This window comes from Bos mutus, chromosome 7 (genome assembly GCF_027580195.1).
Source record: "Bos mutus isolate GX-2022 chromosome 7, NWIPB_WYAK_1.1, whole genome shotgun sequence".
In the NCBI taxonomy this organism is placed as follows: domain Eukaryota; kingdom Metazoa; phylum Chordata; class Mammalia; order Artiodactyla; family Bovidae; genus Bos; species Bos mutus.
The window spans coordinates 49839277-49857871 of record NC_091623.1 but is presented as its reverse complement, the minus strand read 5'-3'; the positions used below and the strand labels follow the sequence as shown (position 1 = coordinate 49857871).

The 18595-nt window shown below is 59.5% G+C and overlaps 3 protein-coding genes across 4 annotated transcripts in view; 1 reads left to right on the top strand and 2 right to left on the bottom strand.

Moving 5' to 3' along the window:
• The window catches only part of SQSTM1 (sequestosome 1), a 71103-nt gene extending 68812 nt beyond the window's left edge, over positions 1-2291 (bottom strand). Inside the window, exon 1 of the mRNA XM_070373493.1 lies at positions 2273-2291. The gene's annotated coding sequence lies outside the window, so the exon portion shown is untranslated. The remainder of the gene's footprint in view (positions 1-2272) is intronic.
• Positions 1965-12580, top strand: MGAT4B (alpha-1,3-mannosyl-glycoprotein 4-beta-N-acetylglucosaminyltransferase B). 2 transcript variants are annotated; one of them, XM_070373491.1, is made up of 15 exons: positions 1965-2377; positions 7293-7455; positions 7541-7681; positions 7764-7897; positions 8269-8315; positions 8606-8719; positions 8947-9022; positions 9143-9257; positions 9612-9742; positions 9889-9996; positions 10111-10304; positions 11572-11650; positions 11733-11820; positions 11908-12020; positions 12113-12580. In XM_070373491.1, exons 2-15 carry the CDS (start codon positions 7395-7397, stop codon positions 12134-12136), a joined length of 1425 nt encoding a protein of 474 aa, XP_070229592.1. In that variant the 5' UTR covers positions 1965-2377; positions 7293-7394; the 3' UTR covers positions 12137-12580. The 2 variants fall into 2 exon arrangements, with proteins under 2 accessions (XP_070229592.1, XP_070229591.1); XM_070373490.1 differs by having other exon boundaries at positions 7270-7455.
• Positions 12581-13856: 1276 nt separating this feature from the next.
• Positions 13857-16814, bottom strand: LTC4S (leukotriene C4 synthase). The gene is made up of 5 exons (XM_005893434.2): positions 16642-16814; positions 14666-14765; positions 14488-14558; positions 14308-14389; positions 13857-14077 (listed from the first exon to the last, which is right to left on the bottom strand). The coding sequence occupies exons 1-5, from the start codon at positions 16697-16699 to the stop codon at positions 13936-13938; spliced, it is 453 nt and encodes a 150-aa protein (XP_005893496.1). The 5' UTR covers positions 16700-16814; the 3' UTR covers positions 13857-13935.
• Between the last annotated feature and the right edge of the window lie 1781 nt (positions 16815-18595).

Here is an 18595-nt window from a genome sequence, read left to right as displayed (position 1 = left end):
GTCTCTTTTTCTTTTCCTCAGTCTGGGGGACTACAGATGGATCAGAAAGTTCCTGAGAGCCCAGGCAAAATAGTTACATTGCAGAGGCAGAGGTAGAGGAGGGGAAAATGCAAGTTCATCTCCCCTTTTTTTTCTCTTTAATGTCTAAGTAACCCAAGGCTGGAGTCTCAGGCAATGTGGGCTGTGTTTGAATTTCAAGGCTTAGTGTTCCATCATGCCCACAATTTTAGCAGAGACTTGCAAAACTGCATAAGATGAAGATCCTTATTTAACATGTACCAGTGACAGAGCTTGACACAAACAAGTTTTCAGGATAACAGGGATGCGAGCGCAGATATAAGGATCAAGGGAGAGGTACAGGGTGAAAGAGCAGAAAGACTGGGGAAAAAAAACAGCAGGAAAATAAAGGTGAGAATACTGGGAGGATAGGCCTTCCAGCCCCTACATGATACGTTTAAACCTCACTCACTATCCTAAATCTCCCGTCAGGGAGAGCCCACTGGACCGAGGTTTGCGCGGTGTTAGGCCAGCCTCTCCCACCTCTGCTTGTCACCTGTCAAGGTGAGCTGTTGCCAGCCACAGGCTGAGAGCAGTGGTTAGCTGCAGGAGGTCCACTCTCCCAGAAGGATACAACAGAGGAGTAGAACAGAAGAAAGAAGTAGAGAGATAACAAGGTGAAAGAGACAAAGAGGAAGGGTTAAGCTTTGCCTGAATGAGTCCCCAGGTGGGACGAAGTGAGGTTCAGGTGATCACTTGTCACCAATGGTGATCCCTCAGGTGCCCAGATCTTCTCCTGGGAAGCGGACAACTGTCCCAAGTTGGGTGCCAAAAATCTGCTACTGATCTGGGTTCTCGGCCTTCCTGAATCAACAGAAATTGACTAGAGGGGAGACAAGAAATTCAGGTAAGGCTTTATTGGGGTCCTTGCTAGCGCAGCAGTGAGGGAGAGTAACCGGGTCCCTTGCTGGCTCCTGAGGGTTGGGGGGGGGCGGGCAACCTGGTTCCTTACATGGGGTGAAGGTAGGGGTGTGTCTAGGGGTTAGTCAGGAGGGGTGGCTTAGACCGTTTGCCCATGCTTCAGGCCAAGTGCAAGGGGCATGCACAGTACTCTGTTTCTGCTCGTGGCTCTTCAGAAGTGGCAGTTGTGGTTTTGGGTCTTTCTATATCTTGTTCATAATTTGCCCCCACTGCCCACTCACACAGTAACTTTTAGTCCCTTGTAGCGTCTTTGTCAGAGAAGGCAATGGCACCCCACTCCAGTACTCTTGTCTGGAAAAATCCCATGGACAGAGGAGCCTGGTAGGCTGCAGTCCATGGGGTCGCTAAGAGTCGGGCACGACTGAGCGACTTCACTTTCACTTTTCACTTTTATGCATTGGAGAAGGAAATGGCAACCCACTCCAGTAACTTGCCTGGAGATTCCCAGGGACAGAGGAGCCTTGTGGGCTGCCGTCTATGGGGTCGCGCAGAGTCGGTCACGACTGAAGTGACTTAGCAGCAGCAGCAGCGTCTTTGTATTCTGTTGCTGGATAAGACCTTTGTGCAGGTGCAAGCACCGCAGCTAAGGGCTCCAGATCCCGGCCTGTCTCACTTCTGCCTAAACCCCTCAGACCTGGGACAGGGGCCTGAGGGTCGTCAGTTAACCCGACTGAGGTCCAAATATGGGTTGGAGAAGTTCATAAGGAAAACATTGAGAAGGGGTTGGGGACTGACGCACGCCGCCACCACAGCGGACCGCACAGGCTGGCAGGTCCCTGCTTCGACCTACCTGAGCGCAGAGCCCAGGGCCCGCCACCCGCACCCCGCGAAGTCCAGGACGTCTAAGCCCGCACGCGGGGCCGGGGCCGCGGCCGCGAAGCGGACCGGCGCGATCCCGGGCGTTCGTCCCCCACCCCGCCCCTCGCGTACCGGTGTCGGCAGCGGGTGATGCGGCCCCTTTAAGTCCCGGCCGCCCCGCCCTTCGCAGTCAACTCCGCGGCGGCCCGGGATCCAGGCCGGGCCGCGGCTCTCGCCGCCCAGCCTAACCCAGCCCGGCCCGGCCCGGCCCGAGCGCCGAGCCTAGGCCGTCCGTTTCCCACAGCCTGGAGGAGCCGGCGGTGCGGCGCCCGGCCCGGTCCGCAGCCCGGCAGGCCGGCCCGCACCTCCGCCCGGCCCCGGGCTCGCAGCCCCTCCCCGCCCCGGGGCCGGGGCCCCTGCAGCCTCCCGGTCCCGGCGCTCCGGCCCCGGCCCCCCGGGCCATGCGGCCTCGGCCCCGCCGGCGCCCACCGCGTACCTGAGGAGATGAGGCTCCGCAATGGCGCCTTCCTGACGCTGCTGCTCTTCTGCCTGTGCGCCTTCTTCTCGCTCTCCTGGTACGCGGCGCTCAGCGGCCAGAAAGGTGAGCCCCTCCCCGCCGGCGCTGCCCCGCTCCCCTCCCGCCCCGGGCGCCGGCCTAGGCAGCGGGGCTCGGGCGCCCGCCGCGGACGGCGGCCGGAAGCCGGCGCCGGCGCCCCCTCCCCGCCGGCCGGCGCGGGGGGACGCCCCTCCCTGCGCGCCCCACTTGTTTGCTGCCGGAGAAACGAAATTCTCCGCGGCCCGGGGCTGGGCCTCGAGGCGGGGGCCGGGCGGGCGCTCGGGACTGGCCTCGGCGAGTTTTGCCCGCGCTGGGGCGGGTCGCCCCCTCTGGCGAGCGGGGACCTCAGAGTTCTCAGAGAGGGGAGGGAGACACAGGGGCAGAGGCGGCTTCGCCGGCTCCGGGCACATGGATGCCCCGTTCCGGAGAGCCGCGTGAAGTGGCAACCGGCCGCGCAGGCGGCACTGTCACTTCCCACCACCGCTCCGCCCCGGCTCCTCCGGAGCCTCTGGCCCCAGGACTCCTCCACGGGGAAGCGGGCGCTGCGGAAGCCTTCCTCAGGCTGCTGGCCTGCGGGGTGCCTTGGGGGCCTCAGAAGCAGCCCACCTGGCTACCGGTTAACTTGCTTTATGTGGCCTCACGTGAAGTTTGCTCCAGCTAGCCAGTCCACCGCCGAGGACCCCCGAGTCTACTAGCACACTTCGGGCTGAGGGGGCAGACCGCAGCACTGGCTCCATGTTGGTTGGGATGGATGGGGCTGAGTGGAGCGTTTGCTGAGGGCACAAAGCTGAGGAGGCCCTCGCAGGCCTCTGTCGACCCAGCTTGCAGCACCAGAGGCAGCAGGAAAAGCTGCTTCCTTCCTGCCTTTAGCTTTCCCTGCAGGAGGCCTAGGCAGGCTCGGGCTGAGGCTGCTGACCTCAGCCTCGCCCCCACCTCCTGCTTCCCTGTCCCCAGCGGAGGCCTCAGAAGGAGCCTTTCTGACCCTCGACGTCCCCGTGTCCCCACCTGGCTCCTGCCCGCCCAGCTCAGCCCAGCCCTGTTTGGGTGGAGGCTTGGGCTGTCCTTGGGGCACCAGAAGGCCTGGAAGGAGAACCCTAGGACTTGGTACATGGAGGCCACGGCTGGAGCAGAGTTCTCTGTAGGTCTCTGTATGTGGAGTGTTCGACCCAGGGAAGGGCATGTCTGGGGCAGAGTTCTGTGTAGGTGAGGTGTGTCACCTAGGGGAGGACACTTTGGACCCTCAGCAGAGTGGCCACGTAGGCAGACTGGCTTGGAGGCCAAGGTGGGGCCGTACCTCATGGGCTGGGGCACATTTGTTCAGTTGTGAGTGAAGTAATGAGCCCTTGCACCCTGCCCTGGGCGAAGCCACATTTCCTAGGTGCCTCTTGCAGCAGCCGCATGCTCTCAGCTGGATGTCAGGAATTGCAATGTCAGACCCCCACCTGTGCCAGGACTCCAGACTGTGAGTCTGACTAGCCACAGTGTCCAGGAGCATGGGAGTGAGGGAGATACCCATGGCTCCATTTAGGCCTACTCTCTCTAGGGGCTTCCCAGGTGGCCCTAGTAGTAAAGAACCTGCCTGCCAATGCAGGAGACTTAAGAGATGCGGGTTCGATCCCTGGGTCGGGAAGATCTCTTGGCATGGCAATCCACTCCAGTATTCTTGCCTGGAGAATCCCATGGACAGAGGAGCCTGGCAGACTACAGCCCATGGGGTTGCAAAGAGTCCGACACAACTGAAGCTTCTTAGCAGCAGCAGTAGCAGCTCCCTAAGCGAAGCATCCAGGAGCCTGGTCAAAGAAGTGGGGTTCAGATGCAGGGTCCTTGTCCCTGGGGCCTGAAAGCCCAGAAGCCTGTGACATGTGACAAGAGGGTCACCTGGGCCTTCCCTACTGAGGGCTGCTACTCTTTTGGGGGGCCCAGTAGGATCTGGTCTTTGAAGGCCTGAAGGGAAGCCTGAGTCTGGGCTCTTACATGAACCTTTCTCATTTTTACATTCAGATGACTGTATTAAGCCTGTAGGGAAGCCAGACTAAGTCTGAGACCAGACTGGACCTTGGCTTCCAGTTTGTAGTGAATACAGAACTCAGGAGAAGGCTGGCCCCAGCAGGGATGCTTAGAGGAAAAGCAGAGGAACCCAGATCTGTAGGGAAGGGAAGAGGTGGGCAGGGAGCCAGAGAGAAAGGAAAGTAGGAGCAGGTGGCATCCTGGAAGCCAAGGGCCAGGAAGGACACATAGGCCTTGGCAAGACCCTGGATGCAGGTTCCAGGCTCACTTTCACATCCAGCCTTGACAAAATTTGTGCATCAGCTCCACTAATGCTCCGGTTATAGCCCTGCGAAAGGTCCCCAGGGAAGACAGCAGACTCTCCAGGGGATTAGCCTGAGCCACACAGCCCTCCCCGTGTCTAGGCTGTCCTCTCTCTTAGACTTCAGCAATGATGGATGCCCGTCTTGACCCCTGGGAGAGTGGAAGCAAATCCTGGAGAGGAGGTGGCCACCTGCCCCCTTCTCCATGCTTCTGCCCCACTGCAGGTTAAGAGCAGACCTTCACTGGGCCCGGCACCTGTCTGTGCTTCTCTGAGCCTATTTTTCCATCCCTCAGTACAGGGCACAAGGTCTGTACTCCTGCTTCAACCTTGAAATCTGTTTCTTTAATGAAGAGGGACCCAAAGGGAAGCTTGTGGTCTGTGGGCCTCAGATATCTTGATTATTTTGCCTTCTGGTAGAGGGAGGCGCAGGAAAGCCTCCAGTAGTGTGACCACAGCTGCCCCCAGGACTTGGAAAGAGGAAAGCTTCTGGCAAGAGGACCAGGGTAGGGAGCAGGCTATGCCCAGGCCTCAGTGGTCAGGGTGATTCAGGTCAGCAGAGCCCACCTCTGGGTCCACCTAGGACAGGCTAAGGTTGGACAGAGCTCAGCCTGCTTAAAAATCAGAGAAGGCCATGCGTGGGGGAGCAGGGCAGCAGGCAGAGAGAGTGAGGCCTCCTTACACTCCCTCCACCTCACAGAGGGCCCCGCTGCAGGGGGCTTCCTTGGGTATAGCCAGTATCATTGGGGTGGGCATCAGGGACAATAGGTAGGTAGGTGGAGACTGCAGGAGGGAGGCCACCTACCTGCTTGGGCAGCTCTGAACCACATCCTACTGGGCCTCAGCACTCCCCAGTTAAACTTCCTGTTGGCCGCTGGTCAGGGGAGTGATGGGGGTGGCCAGCTCCCTGTTTAAAGGGTCAGGTTTCTGGGGTAACCTGGCCTCAGAACCCAGAGCAGAGCCTCAAAGATCTGGTAACCTGACTCCTAACTCCCTCCCTAGTGGAGCTGTTCTGAGCACAGAAGCTTGAAGTGGCCTGGCCTTTGGCCCCAGGGGCAGTGTGTGGGGAGGGAGACTGGGGCAAGCTTCTGACTTTGGAGTGCCTTATCAAGGACCTGCTTGGCTCCCCTGCTCTCCCCCTCTCCCCCTCCCCGCTCAGGCCTCTCTGTCCTTCCTAGGAGCTGCTCCTTTCTCTTTTTCCAGAACTTAGCACTTAGGCCTCTGCCCTAGCTACAGAAGGGGGTGTCCTGGGATGACCGAATTTTGCCTTGGTCATGACCTTTGGAGTATCTGGTTGTGGCGAAGTGACACCATCCCAGGGCATTCTGGGGGTTGTGATCCCCCTGAGGGATCAAGGAATATAAGAGCTGCCTGAGGATGAGAGGGGAGAAATCTGGAAGGCTTCCGAGACTTGGAGAGTTTTGCACTGAGGCCTTGAAGGCTCCACGGGCTTTCATTAGGCCCAGAAGAGAAAAGGGAATCCCAGGCAGATGAAACAAGCATGTGTGAGAGCATAGACGTCAGACGAGGAAAAGGCAGTGTGTGTGATAGCAAAAAAGGAGGGCAAAAGCCAGATTCGAAGGGCCTTGAGAGTGAACAGCCTGGCAGGACCTGGCTGCCTCAGCAGCAGCAGCAGATAGCACTGTTGTTTTTGTCTCATGCTTGATGGCTCGGCCCTGCCAGGCCAGTGGAGCCAGGTACTTGACACCCTAGGGCTCCCTGTCCACTGTCAGGCAGCCCCACCTCTGTGCTGCTTCAGGCCCATGTCCACCTCGGAGCCTGCAGATGGGACCCCGCTGGAGGTTCTGATCCAGGTCCCTCTGGGTGGCATGGTTCAGGCCTGGGACAGCTCTTCAGAGAAGCAGGCCTCAGGGCATTCAGAGCTTGTGTTCCCTCTCTGCTGTTGCCTTGCTGAGGGACCTGTGACTCGTTTTTCAACTTCTTTTGTTCCTCTGAGCACTGGGAGCTGTAACTGCAGTGGTCTCCCCACCCCCCCACTATGTGCGATTATGAATCCAGAGCTGGTGTCTAGTGTAGAATGACCGCCATGGGGACAGTGGTGAATGCGTATCCGGGGCTCCGTGCTACTTGGTGGATAGGAGGGGATGTTCAGGGAGGTTTTCTGTCCCCTAGGAGCCTTGGGGATGGGGCTGCCTGTGATCTCTGTGAAGTAGGGTGGGAAGCGAAGTGCAGAGGCTGAAAGAAGGAACAGGGGAAGGCTGGCCTCAACATAAGAACTGCTGGAGGAAGGCGGGTCTTGGATGGGTCCTTGGATGTCCTGCCTCCTGGAAGGAGGAGATGCTGCAAGGAGAAGCAGGAAGGGGCTGTGAGAGCTACTGGGAGGAGAGAATTCAGTCCTAGGCTTTTCCACCTCCAGCTTAGTTTGTCCCACCTGGGCCTGGAAGTGATCTTGCAGCCTGCACTAGAGAGGACTAATTCCCCCTGTGGAGGCTTTTCTTCTGCAGGTGTGAGTGTCACTGTGACTGCAGAGTGACTTTTATGTAAGCCCATGGGACTCACATGTAGCAGGCATGAGAACAGATGTGAACAGATGTGTGTGCTGACACCCTCGGGGGGCAGCGGGTCAGCTCTAGGCTGCCCCCTGGTGACAGCGTGCACACCACTCAAGGTGATGTGGTGGACGTCTACCAGCGGGAGTTCCTGGCCCTGCGTGACCGCTTGCATGCAGCAGAGCAGGAGAGCCTCAAGCGCTCCAAGGAGCTCAACCTGGTGCTGGATGAGATCAAGAGGGCCATGTCCGAGAGACAGGCGCTGCGAGATGGAGACAGCAATCGCACCTGGGGCCGCCTACCTGGTGAGGCGCGGGAGCGGGACGCAGTGGGGGCGTGAAGCTGGTGGTTAAGCTCTTTGTCTGACCTGCCCCTTCCCGACCCCCCCAGAGGATCCGCGCCTGAAGCCGTGGAACGTCTCGCACAAGCACGTGCTGCACCTGCCCACTGTCTTCCACCACCTGCCACACCTGCTGGCCAAGGAAAGCAGCCTGCAGCCGGCCGTGCGCGTGGGCCAGGGCCGCACCGGAGGTAGGGGGCCTGGGAGAGGCGAGAGGCGGGCGGCGGGGCGATCCCCACGTGTGCCCGGGGCTGACCCTCCGCGTCCCCACAGTGTCGGTGGTGATGGGCATCCCCAGCGTGCGGCGCGAGGTGCACTCCTACCTGACTGACACGCTGCACTCACTCATCTCGGAGCTGAGCCCGCAGGAGAAGGAGGACTCCGTCATCGTGGTGCTGATTGCAGAGGCGAGTGGGCGGGGCCAGGCCGGGGCGCTCAGTGCAGGGCGCGGCCTAAAGGAGCGGGGAGAGGAAAGCTGCAGGGTTTCAGAGGAGGAGACTCAAAGTTCAGTTGGTTTCATTCACAAACTTGCCAAGGTAAAAAATTGAAAGAGACAGTTTACGTTCTCCTCCTGGGGATGTGAAGTTACCTAGTCCGCCCCACCCCTTGGCCCCAGGTATCGAGAAGGGCTTTCTCTGAGGCACCTATGGCCCCTAGGCCCAGCCTTACTTAGCCTTTAGGATGGTGGGAGAAAGAGCTTTGTCCTTCCCCCAGCCTTTTCTTCCAGGCCATTTGGGGTGACAGCCTGACTCAGGGAGGGCACTTGGTCTTCCCACAGACTGACCCACAGTATACCTCGCTGGTGACAGAGAATATCAAGGCCTTGTGAGTACTGGCAGCCCAGCAAGGCTGGTGAAGGGAGGACTCTTTGTGAGGTGCTGGGCAGGCAGGAGCCTTCCATCTGTGGGAAAGGGTGCTTCCCTTCTTGGCTGTGGGGGTGGGTATGTAGAGATGACCCAACCCCTCTGAAGCCTCTGTGTGTCAGCAGGATGGGTGTGATATCGGGGGATGTCTGCCTGGTGGGCTTTAGGTAAAGGACGGGGTCTAGCTAGCTCAGCTCTGCCCCTGCTCTGGTCCCTGGAGTCTGCAAACTCACTGGGCCTTCCTGTCCCCAGGTTCCCTACGGAGATCCATTCTGGGCTCCTGGAAGTCATCTCCCCTTCCCCCCACTTCTACCCTGACTTCTCCCGCCTCCGAGAGTCCTTTGGGGACCCCAAGGAGAGAGTCAGGTACTAGTCCTATCCCTCTCCCTGTGCCCCCAGCCACCTGCCCCCCTGTGCTAAGGAACCTAGCCTGTGGGTGTCTTGAGTCCCGAGTCCTTTTCTGCACTGCCTCCATCGTTCCATTGGAGGACCGCTGCATGGGGGGTGCCTGCTACCCACTCAGTGGCCTCTGTGGTGGCCACACTGGAGGTGGAGGGGTCTGAGCTCTTGAGGCCCCTTCCCCTGGTCCGCAGGTGGAGGACCAAACAGAACCTTGATTACTGCTTCCTCATGATGTATGCACAGTCCAAAGGCATCTACTACGTGCAGGTGAGCACTGATTCCCTGCTCTGGCCCCCTTTCCCCCTGCCCGGGCCTGGGTGGTGAGCCCTGCCCTCCCTGTGCCCATCCTGAGTCCTGGCCCCCTTCTACCTTCCCACCACTGTGCAGCTGGAAGACGACATCATAGCCAAGCCCAACTACCTGAGCACCATGAAGAACTTTGCACTCCAGCAGCCCTCGGAAGACTGGATGATCCTGGAGTTCTCCCAGCTGGGTTTCATTGGTGTGCCAGCCCCCTCCCTGCACAACTGGCCTGACCAGAATATCTCTCTCCAGCCCACTTCTATCTCTGTCATCAGCTCTCAGCCCCCTGCCCTGTTCCCAAGCCCAGGTCAGGCTCTGAGTCTTTTCCTAGAGTGCCCGCTGTAGCCCCTCCTGGCCTATTCCTGCCTGCCCCTCTGCATCAAGATGTTTGGGCTCACCAGCCCATCCGCCCTCTTCTTACCCACACCTGCCTGCAGCCAGCCAGAGGTTTTGCTGTGGGACCCTCCCCAGAGTCCCCCACAGGGATTAAGAGGAAGTAGGTCAGGGCAGAGCTGCCTTCTCAGCACCCTTTTCCCCCTACTCCTACCCTCAGGGAAGATGTTCAAGTCGCTGGACCTGAGCGTCATTGTGGAGTTCATCCTTATGTTCTACCGGGACAAGCCCATTGACTGGCTCCTGGACCACATTCTTTGGGTGAAGGTCTGCAACCCTGAGAAGGATGCGGTGAGCAGGGCCTGCACAGAGGCGGGCGGGGCGGTGGAGCCAGCAGCCTCCTTCAGGGACTGTTTGGTGATCGTGCGCCCGACAGGAGGAGACTGTTGCTGGCTGGAGAGTTTGTCTTCAGCCCGTGTGTCACCCTCCCTCCACAGAAGCACTGCGACCGGCAGAAGGCCAACCTGCGGATCCGCTTCAAGCCTTCCCTCTTCCAGCACGTGGGCACTCACTCCTCACTGGCGGGCAAGATTCAGAAACTGAAGGTGGGCGGTGCCGCCCTGGGGCGGGTCGAGCACAGCAGAGCCTGGGCCGAGCTCAGGCAAGGAGGCGGCGGGCAGCCCAGGGCCCACCGAGCACCTGTGTCCCTCCGCCACCAGGACAAGGACTTTGGGAAGCATGCGCTGCGGATGGAGCACGTGAACCCACCAGCAGAGGTGAGCACGAGCCTCAAGACGTACCAGCACTTCACCCTGGAGAAGGCCTACCTGCACGAGGATTTCTTCTGGGCCTTCACGCCCTCTGCAGGGGACTTCATCCGCTTCCGCTTCTTCCAGCCGCTGCGACTGGAGCGGTCAGTGCCAGCGCCCACAGACCCACTTTGGGGGAGGGGGAGGGTGGCTACCGCGGTTCAAGCCTCACCACAACTTTCTGACCCTACAGATTCCCCTCTGTGACCCCCCAGCAGATTATTTAATGTTGTTAGGTTTTCTTATCTGAAAAGTGTAGCTCAGAACAGTAGCGACAGAATTCCCTGGTGGTCCAGTGGAAAGACTCAGGCTTTCACTGCTGTGGAACCGGGTTCAGGCCCTGGTTGGCGAAATAAGATCCATAAGCTGCATGTGGTGAGGACAAAACAAAAAGGAACAGTAGCTACTTCATAAAGGCAAGTCCAGCATCGCCCGCAGGAGCTTGGTGACATTGCCGGTCACCATCGGCCTTATGAGTAAGTTGCCTTGTACAGTCCAACAACTGCTTTGGGTGGTGCCCAACTTGGCCCAGTACCACAGGGCCCACTGAAAGGCTGTTGCTGAGCCGTGAAAGACTCCGGCATTCTTGGCCTCCAAAGGAGAGGAATTCAATCCGGGGCCAGAGATAAGGCTTGATCGCTCAGAGCTTTTGTGTGATAAAGTTTTATTAAAGTATAAAAGAGATAAAGCTTCTGACATAGGCATCAGAAGAGGGCAGAAAGAGTTGCCCCCTGCTAGCTTTTAGCAGTATGTTACATACCTATCAGCAGGTTGCTAAGAGAAAGGAGATGTCTCAAAACTCAGGGTGGCACCAGGCCCCTCACCCACAACATGCATTTTGAGATAACATTGGCATCAGGTGAGTCATCCCTGGCCATAAAACGATTGACATGAATCATGAAGAAAGGCAGGTTTCCGAGTAAATACGTAGCTTCATTAACATAGATTAGGAGAACAATGTGAGTAAAATATTCCGGTTTGTTGAGCCCCTACTGGTCTGAGTCTTAAGCAGAATCAACTTGAAGAAAGACACAGTCTAGGGTAAATACATAGTTCATTAACATGGCTTAAGAAAACCACTTCCATAAGAAAAACATTGGTTAGCTCAAGGTTTGAGAAAAGTTAGGTTCGGGTGGAACCAGGTGGTGTCATGGCAACACAGAATTTTACCTCCTTTTAATTTTGTATAGAGAAGGAAAAAAATGTCTAACACTTGCCTGTTTCCTCCATTTGGAGAACCCTGGCCTTCCTTCCTGTTCCCCTCTCACCACCGACTGCCGTCCTGGCCCAGGCCTGGCCTTTTCTCTGCTGGGTGTCATGCCTAGGCAGTGCCCCACCCCTGCAGCAGCTCACAGGCCTGTCTGGCCGCAGGTTCTTCTTCCGTAGTGGCAACATCGAGCACCCAGAGGACAAGCTGTTCAACACGTCTGTGGAGGTGTTGCCCTTTGATGTGAGTGTGGTGGGGGGTGGGTGTGCACTGAGGCCTGCCCTTCCCACAGCCACCGGCTTCAGCCCCTTGATTTTGCCCCCAGAACCCCCAGTCAGACAAGGAGGCCCTGCAGGAGGGCCATTCGGTCACTCTACAGTACCCTCGGAGCCCTGATGGCTACCTCCAGATAGGTGAGTGAGGGGCTACCGAGCGGAGGTGGGGGCGAGGCTCGATGAGCAGGGCTCTTGGGGCCACCTCTCACTGCTGCGCTCCCCCAGGCTCCTTCTACAAGGGCGTGGCACAGGGTGAAGTGGACCCTGCTTTCGGCCCCCTGGAAGCACTGCGCCTCTCCATCCAGACAGACTCACCTGTGTGGGTCATTCTGAGCGAGGTGACATGGGGCAGGGGATGGGGAGCTGTACCCAGCAGCTAAACCCCAGCGCTCCCTGAAACCCCAGCTGACACTGAGCCTGGTTCTTCCAGATTTTCCTGAAAAAGGCTGACTAAGCTGAGACTTCCAAGGTGCATTTCAGCTGGTCCTGAAGCCCGGGAGACCTGAGATGTCGCCGCTGCCCCCGGAGGGCCAGGCATGGCTGCCCCAGTCTGCTGGGTTGTGCCTGGGACCGCGCTCCGCAGGCCTGGGGTGGCCGCTGGCCCGGAGGCCCCAGGAACTGGTGCTGCCCCGCCCGCCGGCCGCGGGGAAGAGGCAGGCGGCGCCTACACTGTGCCTGAGGCCGGCGCGCCGCCCGGAGCCGCTCCCTCCTGGCCCCCTTGGGCCAGGCCGTTTTAGAAGAGCTTTTTCCTGGACACCCACTGTCTCTGGCGCGAACACTGGAATGCATATACTACTTTATGTGCTGTGTTTTTTATTCTTGGATACATTTGATTTTTTCACGTTAAGTCCACATATACTTCTATAAGAGCGTTCCTTGTAATAAAGGGTTAATGACGTGTTCGCCTCTACTCTGGCTGTATCATCAGGCGCCCCTGCCTTGCAGCATGGCCCAGCACGACCTAGCCTCCATTTCCTGGGAGTGGCGGCTTGGTAACTAGGTAACTGATGGAGCTAGTGTGGAATCTGGGTCGACCCCCCGCCAACTTCCAAAATGACCTTCCTCAGAGCCCTCCCCCTAGCACCCATCATAGCTATGGAAGTGCCTGCACCCGCCTCTCAAACAAAGGCACACCCCTGTCTCCTCTCCCCACGCATTCGTGGGTCTCGCCCTGCTTTGACCCCCGTTTCCAAGGCCCTGCTCCAGTCCCTGGTCTCTGACCCATCTTAGGGTCTCTCAGCCAGCTCAGGGCCTTTGCTGTTACCTGGTTCCTCTCCTCTCCATTCTCGTTAAAAGCCACCTCTTTAGGGACTATTCCTGGTGGGCATTCCTTCGAGATCTGGGCCCCAAGACTCCCAAACGTTCACCGGAGAGCGCCTGTGCGTGCGTGCTAAGCTGCTTCAGTCCTGTCTGAGTTTTTGCAAACCCTTAAACTGTGGCCCACCAGGCTCCTCTGTCCTTGGGATTCTCCAGGCAAGAATATTGGAGCACGCCAATCAACCAAATTGGTTACATTCATCGTCTTTCCCAGCTCTACCGGCTGCAGCAGGTTGCCCGGAACACTTGTGCTCAGTCGCGCCCGACTCTGGTGACCCCATCCCACCACGCTCCTCTGTCCATGGAATTTTCAAGGCAAGAATAGTGGAGTGGATTGCCATTTCCTCCTCCAGGGAATCTTCCCTACCCAGGGATGGAACCCATGTTTACTGTGTCTCCTGCATCAGCAAGTGAATTCTTTACCACTGTGGCACCTAGGCATCTAGATGCTGGTAACCCAGTACCGATCCCAAAAAGTCCCTTGTGTTGGCTGTGAAGGCCAGAGTACACGGAATAGGGCGGCTGAGGGTCAGCGGAGAGGCAGGATTCATAGGAGAGGGACAGGCGAGGAAAGCACTGACCGCAGTGAGAAGCCCTGGGTGAGCATCGGCGGGAAAGGGCGCCTGCGCCCCGAGCGTGTGCCTCGGGGGTCTGGGAACAGGACAGGACCCAGGACCTGACTGAGCTCCCCCGGGGCGGGGCGAGGGGAAGGGGAGGGCGGTGGAGAGGGGCGGCCTCGTTCCTTTCGCAGCCCCGCCTCCGCCAGGCAGCCCACTCATCTGCTACGGGCTGAAGTTAGGCCCCTGCACGCTCTACAACCCGCATTGCGCGACACATTTCGACCGAGAGACTCGGGGTCCTGTCATGGACGCTTTAATGAGAAACTGGAGGAGGCTCCGGCTCAACTGCAGATCCGTCGTCCAGGGGTCCTCCGTCTCAGGACCTCAGCAGCAGTTTCCGGAGCTGTCCAAGGAGCGCGGCGCGCAGCTCGGCCGGGAGGAAGTGGGCGAGCAGGCCAAGGGCCGCCAGGGCCACGAGAAGCCAGAGCGCGCGCGCGCTCGCGTACAGCGGGGCCAGCCTGCGAGTGGGACTCAGCGACGGCGGGGCAGGACGCCGAGCCCAGCCCGACCCCACCAGCCCGTCTCCACCGGGAGCCCGCCCACTGGACCCCAAAAGGGACCCGCCTCCAACCAGCAGCCCGGTCCCGCCCGCACTCCGCTGGCGGCCTCAGCCGTCACCGTCCTGCCCATCTACCACCTTTCCCCGCCCCGGCGGACCTCCGGGGAGCCGCCCCGCCCCGCTTCTCACCTCTGCTGCGCAGAGCGCGCGTAGCCCTGGAAGTAGCGTAGGCGTGCGAACAGGTAGACCAGACCACACAGTGCTGCCGCACCTGGGGCAGGGGAGGGGACGGCAGGGCAGGCTGAGGTGAGCCCGATGCTGCGGGGACCCCCAGGCTCCAGTGCACGCGCCCCTAGCCCGTGTCCAAACCTTCGTGAAAGAAGATGCCGGCCACCCAGAGCATGGCGAGGAACAGCGGGAAGTACTCGCTGCAGTTCACTCTGCGGTGCGGGCGGGGTTAGCATGAAGGCGCCGGCCTGCTTCCTCAGAGCCTGCCCGCCCGGGGGCTGCCTCGCTGCCCACCCCGCGCCCTCCCGCCGCGGCTCACTGGGCTCGGTAGATGCGCTCAAACTCCGGCGGGCCGGTGGTGAGCGGCGGCGACACGCGGAAGGCCCTGCGCGCCGAGATCACCTGCAGAGAGAAGTAGGCTGGGGACGGAGGTGTTGCAGGAGTCAGACTCCGCATCCTGACTCCCGGCCTGGCTGCGCATCTTCCCTGATCCCTGCTCCATGCCCTGCTCGTGGAGACTCCCCTTTAAAGCCCAACATAAGAGGACCACCGGACCCCGCTCGTCTCCGGTGTCCATGACACTCAATAGGGAGGGCAGGGTGTGGGCCTGGGGCTCTGAGAGGTCCTGTCCAGCCCAATGAGTGTAGGAGGAAGGGATGACACCTCACAGGACACCTGCCCTCGAAAGGACTTTGCTCCTGAGTTAGTTTGACTTGCAAAATGCAAGCAGATACCCAATTCCCACCCTCTAGGCAGGGACTGTGGCCGACAGCCAAAGTGTTCGTCGCTCAGTCCTGTCTGACTCTTTGAGACCCCATGGACTGTAGCCCACCCAGCTCCTTTGTCCAAGGGATTTTCCAGGCAAGAATACTGGAGTGGGTTGCCGTTTGCTTCTCCAGGGGATCTTCCCGACCCAGGGATCGAACCTGGGTCTCCTGTCTTGCAGGCAGGTTCTTTACCAACTGAGCCACAGCTGGCTGCATCCTTCCAGATTCAAGGGAGCACACACCTTGTGGCCATCGTCCCTGCTCCCCCACCCACAGAGTTCACCAGGAGGGGCCTCCTGGATTGCTGTGCCTGCAAACTGTGGCGTCCGGTCCTGCCTCGGTTTCTCTGTTCAGGCTCTCTGGACCCTGCCTCAGTCAGGGTCTAGATACCCTCTCCTCTGCCCCCAGGTGGTTAACAGCTGGGACTGTTCTAGTCCAGCTCCAAACCACCGGCCTCTGCCCCTCTGCCTTCCGACACCCATGGGTACAGAGAGAGTGGGGGCTGACTCTTGAGAGCCTGAGTGCACAGGAACCCTTCTACTTGGTCGCAGGCCAGGTGCCCACCACACACACAGTTGCAGTACTGGGTGTCTCCAACTATCTTCCTGCAAGTTCTGTGGCTCTGATGCCCTTGGTGCCAGGCTTCCTGTAGGGCTCAACCTGAGTGCCCTGTGAATACCAAGGGTGGCCTTGCCAGCACCATGCAGGGCCACCTGATGGGTGAGCTCACTGGTATGGCTGGAGATCAACTCAGTCTGTGTGCTCAGCGGCTCCAGGGCCCCTCCCTCAGGCTGTGTCTTGTCCTAGGGCATGTCTGTCCCAGGAATGTGTCATCTACGGCCAATCTGAAAAGAGCACTCAGCAGGCACCTTTGGGGGTTTCAACCCTGTCCAGCTTCCAGGATAAAAAGAGTGCCTTTGAAGGCAGGGCCAGGGGATGGGGTCCTCCCACTGGGACACCCAGAGAAGAGACAGTTGGAGAGGGCAGCGGGCATCTGGAGTAGGGCTGCCTCAGGCCCATGGCTGTCCCACTTCTATACCCAACACCAGAACATCCCTTCATACTGGCACCCTGCCCTCCTGCTCAGTCCAACATGGCTGGATGCCCCACTTTCTCACTGAAAGCCCTGCCCTCCTCCAGGGCTCTTTATGCTGCTCAGGGGACCACCCCCAGCCCCAAGCCAGGCATCCCGCATGCCTACCTCCCTCATCCCTCAGGAGCCTTTTCCATTTCCCTGCCCATCCCCTAGGTCAGGCACCTCTCAGCTGTGGTCCCTGCCCAGAGTTTCACAGTTTGCCCTGCAGACACCCCTCCAGGGCCTCTCCCCTTCCCACTTGGGGAAAGTGCCAGGCCTTCAGCCCTGGAGCATCCCTTCCTCTGGGGCCAGCAGAGCTCGAGTACTGGGAGTCTGGGCTGTCCCTCACCTAGGCCTGGCCTTTCCAGCACCCCTCCCCCCCGACCCTGCCCAGAGCCTGGAGGGAGGAAGGAGTCCGAGGCCCACCCACCTCCAGAGCAGGAGCCAGCCTACCTTGCAGCAGGACGCCCAGGAGGGTGACAGAGGCCAGAAGAGCTACCTCGTCCTTCATGGTGGCGGCGGCTCTGGTGGGCCAGGCTGGCCTGTGAGCGGGTTATCTGCGGGGCTTTATCACCCTGTCTGCTGCTCCGAGGCTGGCCAGGGAGAGGAAGAGTGGCCCGCTCTCCCCGCCCCTCCTCAGTGGCCGTGGGTGGGAAGGGGCGTGGCCACAGCCTGGGACAGCCTGGGCAGCTGAGCAGGCGGAAACAGGACCACATGGAGCCTGGGCAGGAGAGAGTGTTTGCCTGGGGACAGCCCAGCCTCCTCCTCCCAGTCCTTTTGGCCCTTCTTGGCCTAGCCTTGCGCTGGCAGAACTCAAACTGTCCACCCTAGGCTTGCTTCAGCTGCCAGATCACCCGAGTGTCCCCAAAGGCCCCACAATAGCAGCAGATCCCACCTGGCCCTCCAGACCTTCTCTTGTCCAGGATCGGATCTCAGGAATCGAGACGCTCCTACTTGAACCACCCATCGCCACCATTTCCCAAGTCCCATTCATTCTCAAATCCACCCCCTGTGCCGCTTTCCAAGGCACCCTGCCCAGTCACCTCTTGCTTGGCCACGGGGCACGGGCCCCTCATGCACTCCTGGCCCTGGCCCCCTATCAACCCACTCCTGTATCTCCCACTCCCCAGCTGGGGTTGTTTTATAACATGCAACTCCGACTACAAGGTACTCCAAGCACCCAACCCACACGGGCACAGCCAAGTCCTCGCTCCCTTCCAGAAAACCTGATGTCCACCAGTTCTACAGCTGCCTGGGCTCCATGCACGTGGGCCATCCCAAAGGCCACTGGGCTGGCCTGGTCAGCCCCCTTGGGATGTCTGAAGCTGTCCTCTCTGGGCCTCTGGCCCTGGTACCCACAGTCACCTGCCATTTCTGCCTGCCCAGCATCCCTCTTCGTGAAGCCTCAGCTCTGCCCATACTCAGCTTCTGAGCCCTGGACAGCCGCCTCCCACCCCCAGGCCTGCGGGACGGACACGTGGGCCAAAACTGCCTGTGGGGCCCAGGGCTGACCCAAGATGGTGAGCCGGAGTCCTGGCAACTTCCTTAGAACTTTAGGGAGGGGAACTCGGAATGGGAGGGAGATTCCTGAGGGCAACTTCCAGCCTCTCGTCATCCTGAGGAAGACAGAGCCAACCCAGGGATAGGCTGTGAGAAGAGAGGCAGCTTACGTCCTGAAGCCCTGGGGCCACCTTGCCTGAGACAACCCCCTGACTGTTCAGCTTTTCCATTTTGTAAAACGGTCACTTCTCCTTTTTGCTCAAGTTGGTTTGAAGTGGGTTTTGGTCAGTGGCAACAGAGTCCAGACTGGCAAGCGAGCACGAGCCATGCTGTGGGAGGGACAGAGCAGCTGGATTCTGGGGCCGCCTTTGCTGCACTGGCTGGTGGGCTGCCAGGACGCCCTGGCACCCCTTTGCCTGGTCCCACTGGAGAGTCTCCGTGTATCATGGTGCTGTGACCTGGGGACCTCCGCCCTCGCCGCCCAAGCCTGGGTTCCAGCCTGAGGGCTTTGTTGCCTGTTAGGCTCCCCAAGAATTCCCTTTGGCCTCTCATCACCTGCTCAACACCCAGCGAATGCTCTTTGTCCATCACTGTCCCCTGAGAACCAGCTGCACACCAGCTGGGGTTGCTGGGAGCTCCTCAGGAGCAGGGGTGGGTCTCCAAGTCTGGGCTTGCTTTGGACAAGTCTTCCCGTAGCAGTTAGTAGGTGCTCTGTGATGTGGAAATGACTGAAACAGAGACAGGAGTACCAGGGAGCAGATGCAGGATGCGTCTTCCAGCTCTCTCCACCAGTTCAGCCCCTACTAGGACCCCTGCTCTGATCTTTCCTCCAGCCCTAGACAGGCTCCCTGAAGGGTGGGACACATGCGCCACGGGTGGGCTGTGTGCCAGTGTTCACAGGAACCTG

What these genes read in the sequence shown, in the direction of transcription:
- MGAT4B (XM_070373490.1), top strand. Translation starts at nt 2,281, where the DNA reads ATGAGGCTCCGCAATGGCGCCTTCCTGACGCTGCTGCTCTTCTGCCTG. An exon ending in GGGCCAGGGCCGCACCGGAG is followed by an intron (nt 7,682 to 7,763) that starts GTAGGGGGCCTG and finishes GCGTCCCCACAG; the next exon opens with TGTCGGTGGTGATGGGCATC. An exon ending in GACCCCAAGGAGAGAGTCAG is followed by an intron (nt 8,720 to 8,946) that starts GTACTAGTCCTA and finishes CCTGGTCCGCAG; the next exon opens with GTGGAGGACCAAACAGAACC.
- LTC4S (XM_005893434.2), bottom strand. Translation starts at nt 16,699, where the DNA reads ATGAAGGACGAGGTAGCTCTTCTGGCCTCTGTCACCCTCCTGGGCGTC. An exon ending in CCTGGGCGTCCTGCTGCAAG is followed by an intron (nt 14,766 to 16,641) that starts GTAGGCTGGCTC and finishes CTCCGTCCCCAG; the next exon opens with CCTACTTCTCTCTGCAGGTG. An exon ending in GAGCGCATCTACCGAGCCCA is followed by an intron (nt 14,559 to 14,665) that starts GTGAGCCGCGGC and finishes CCCGCACCGCAG; the next exon opens with AGTGAACTGCAGCGAGTACT.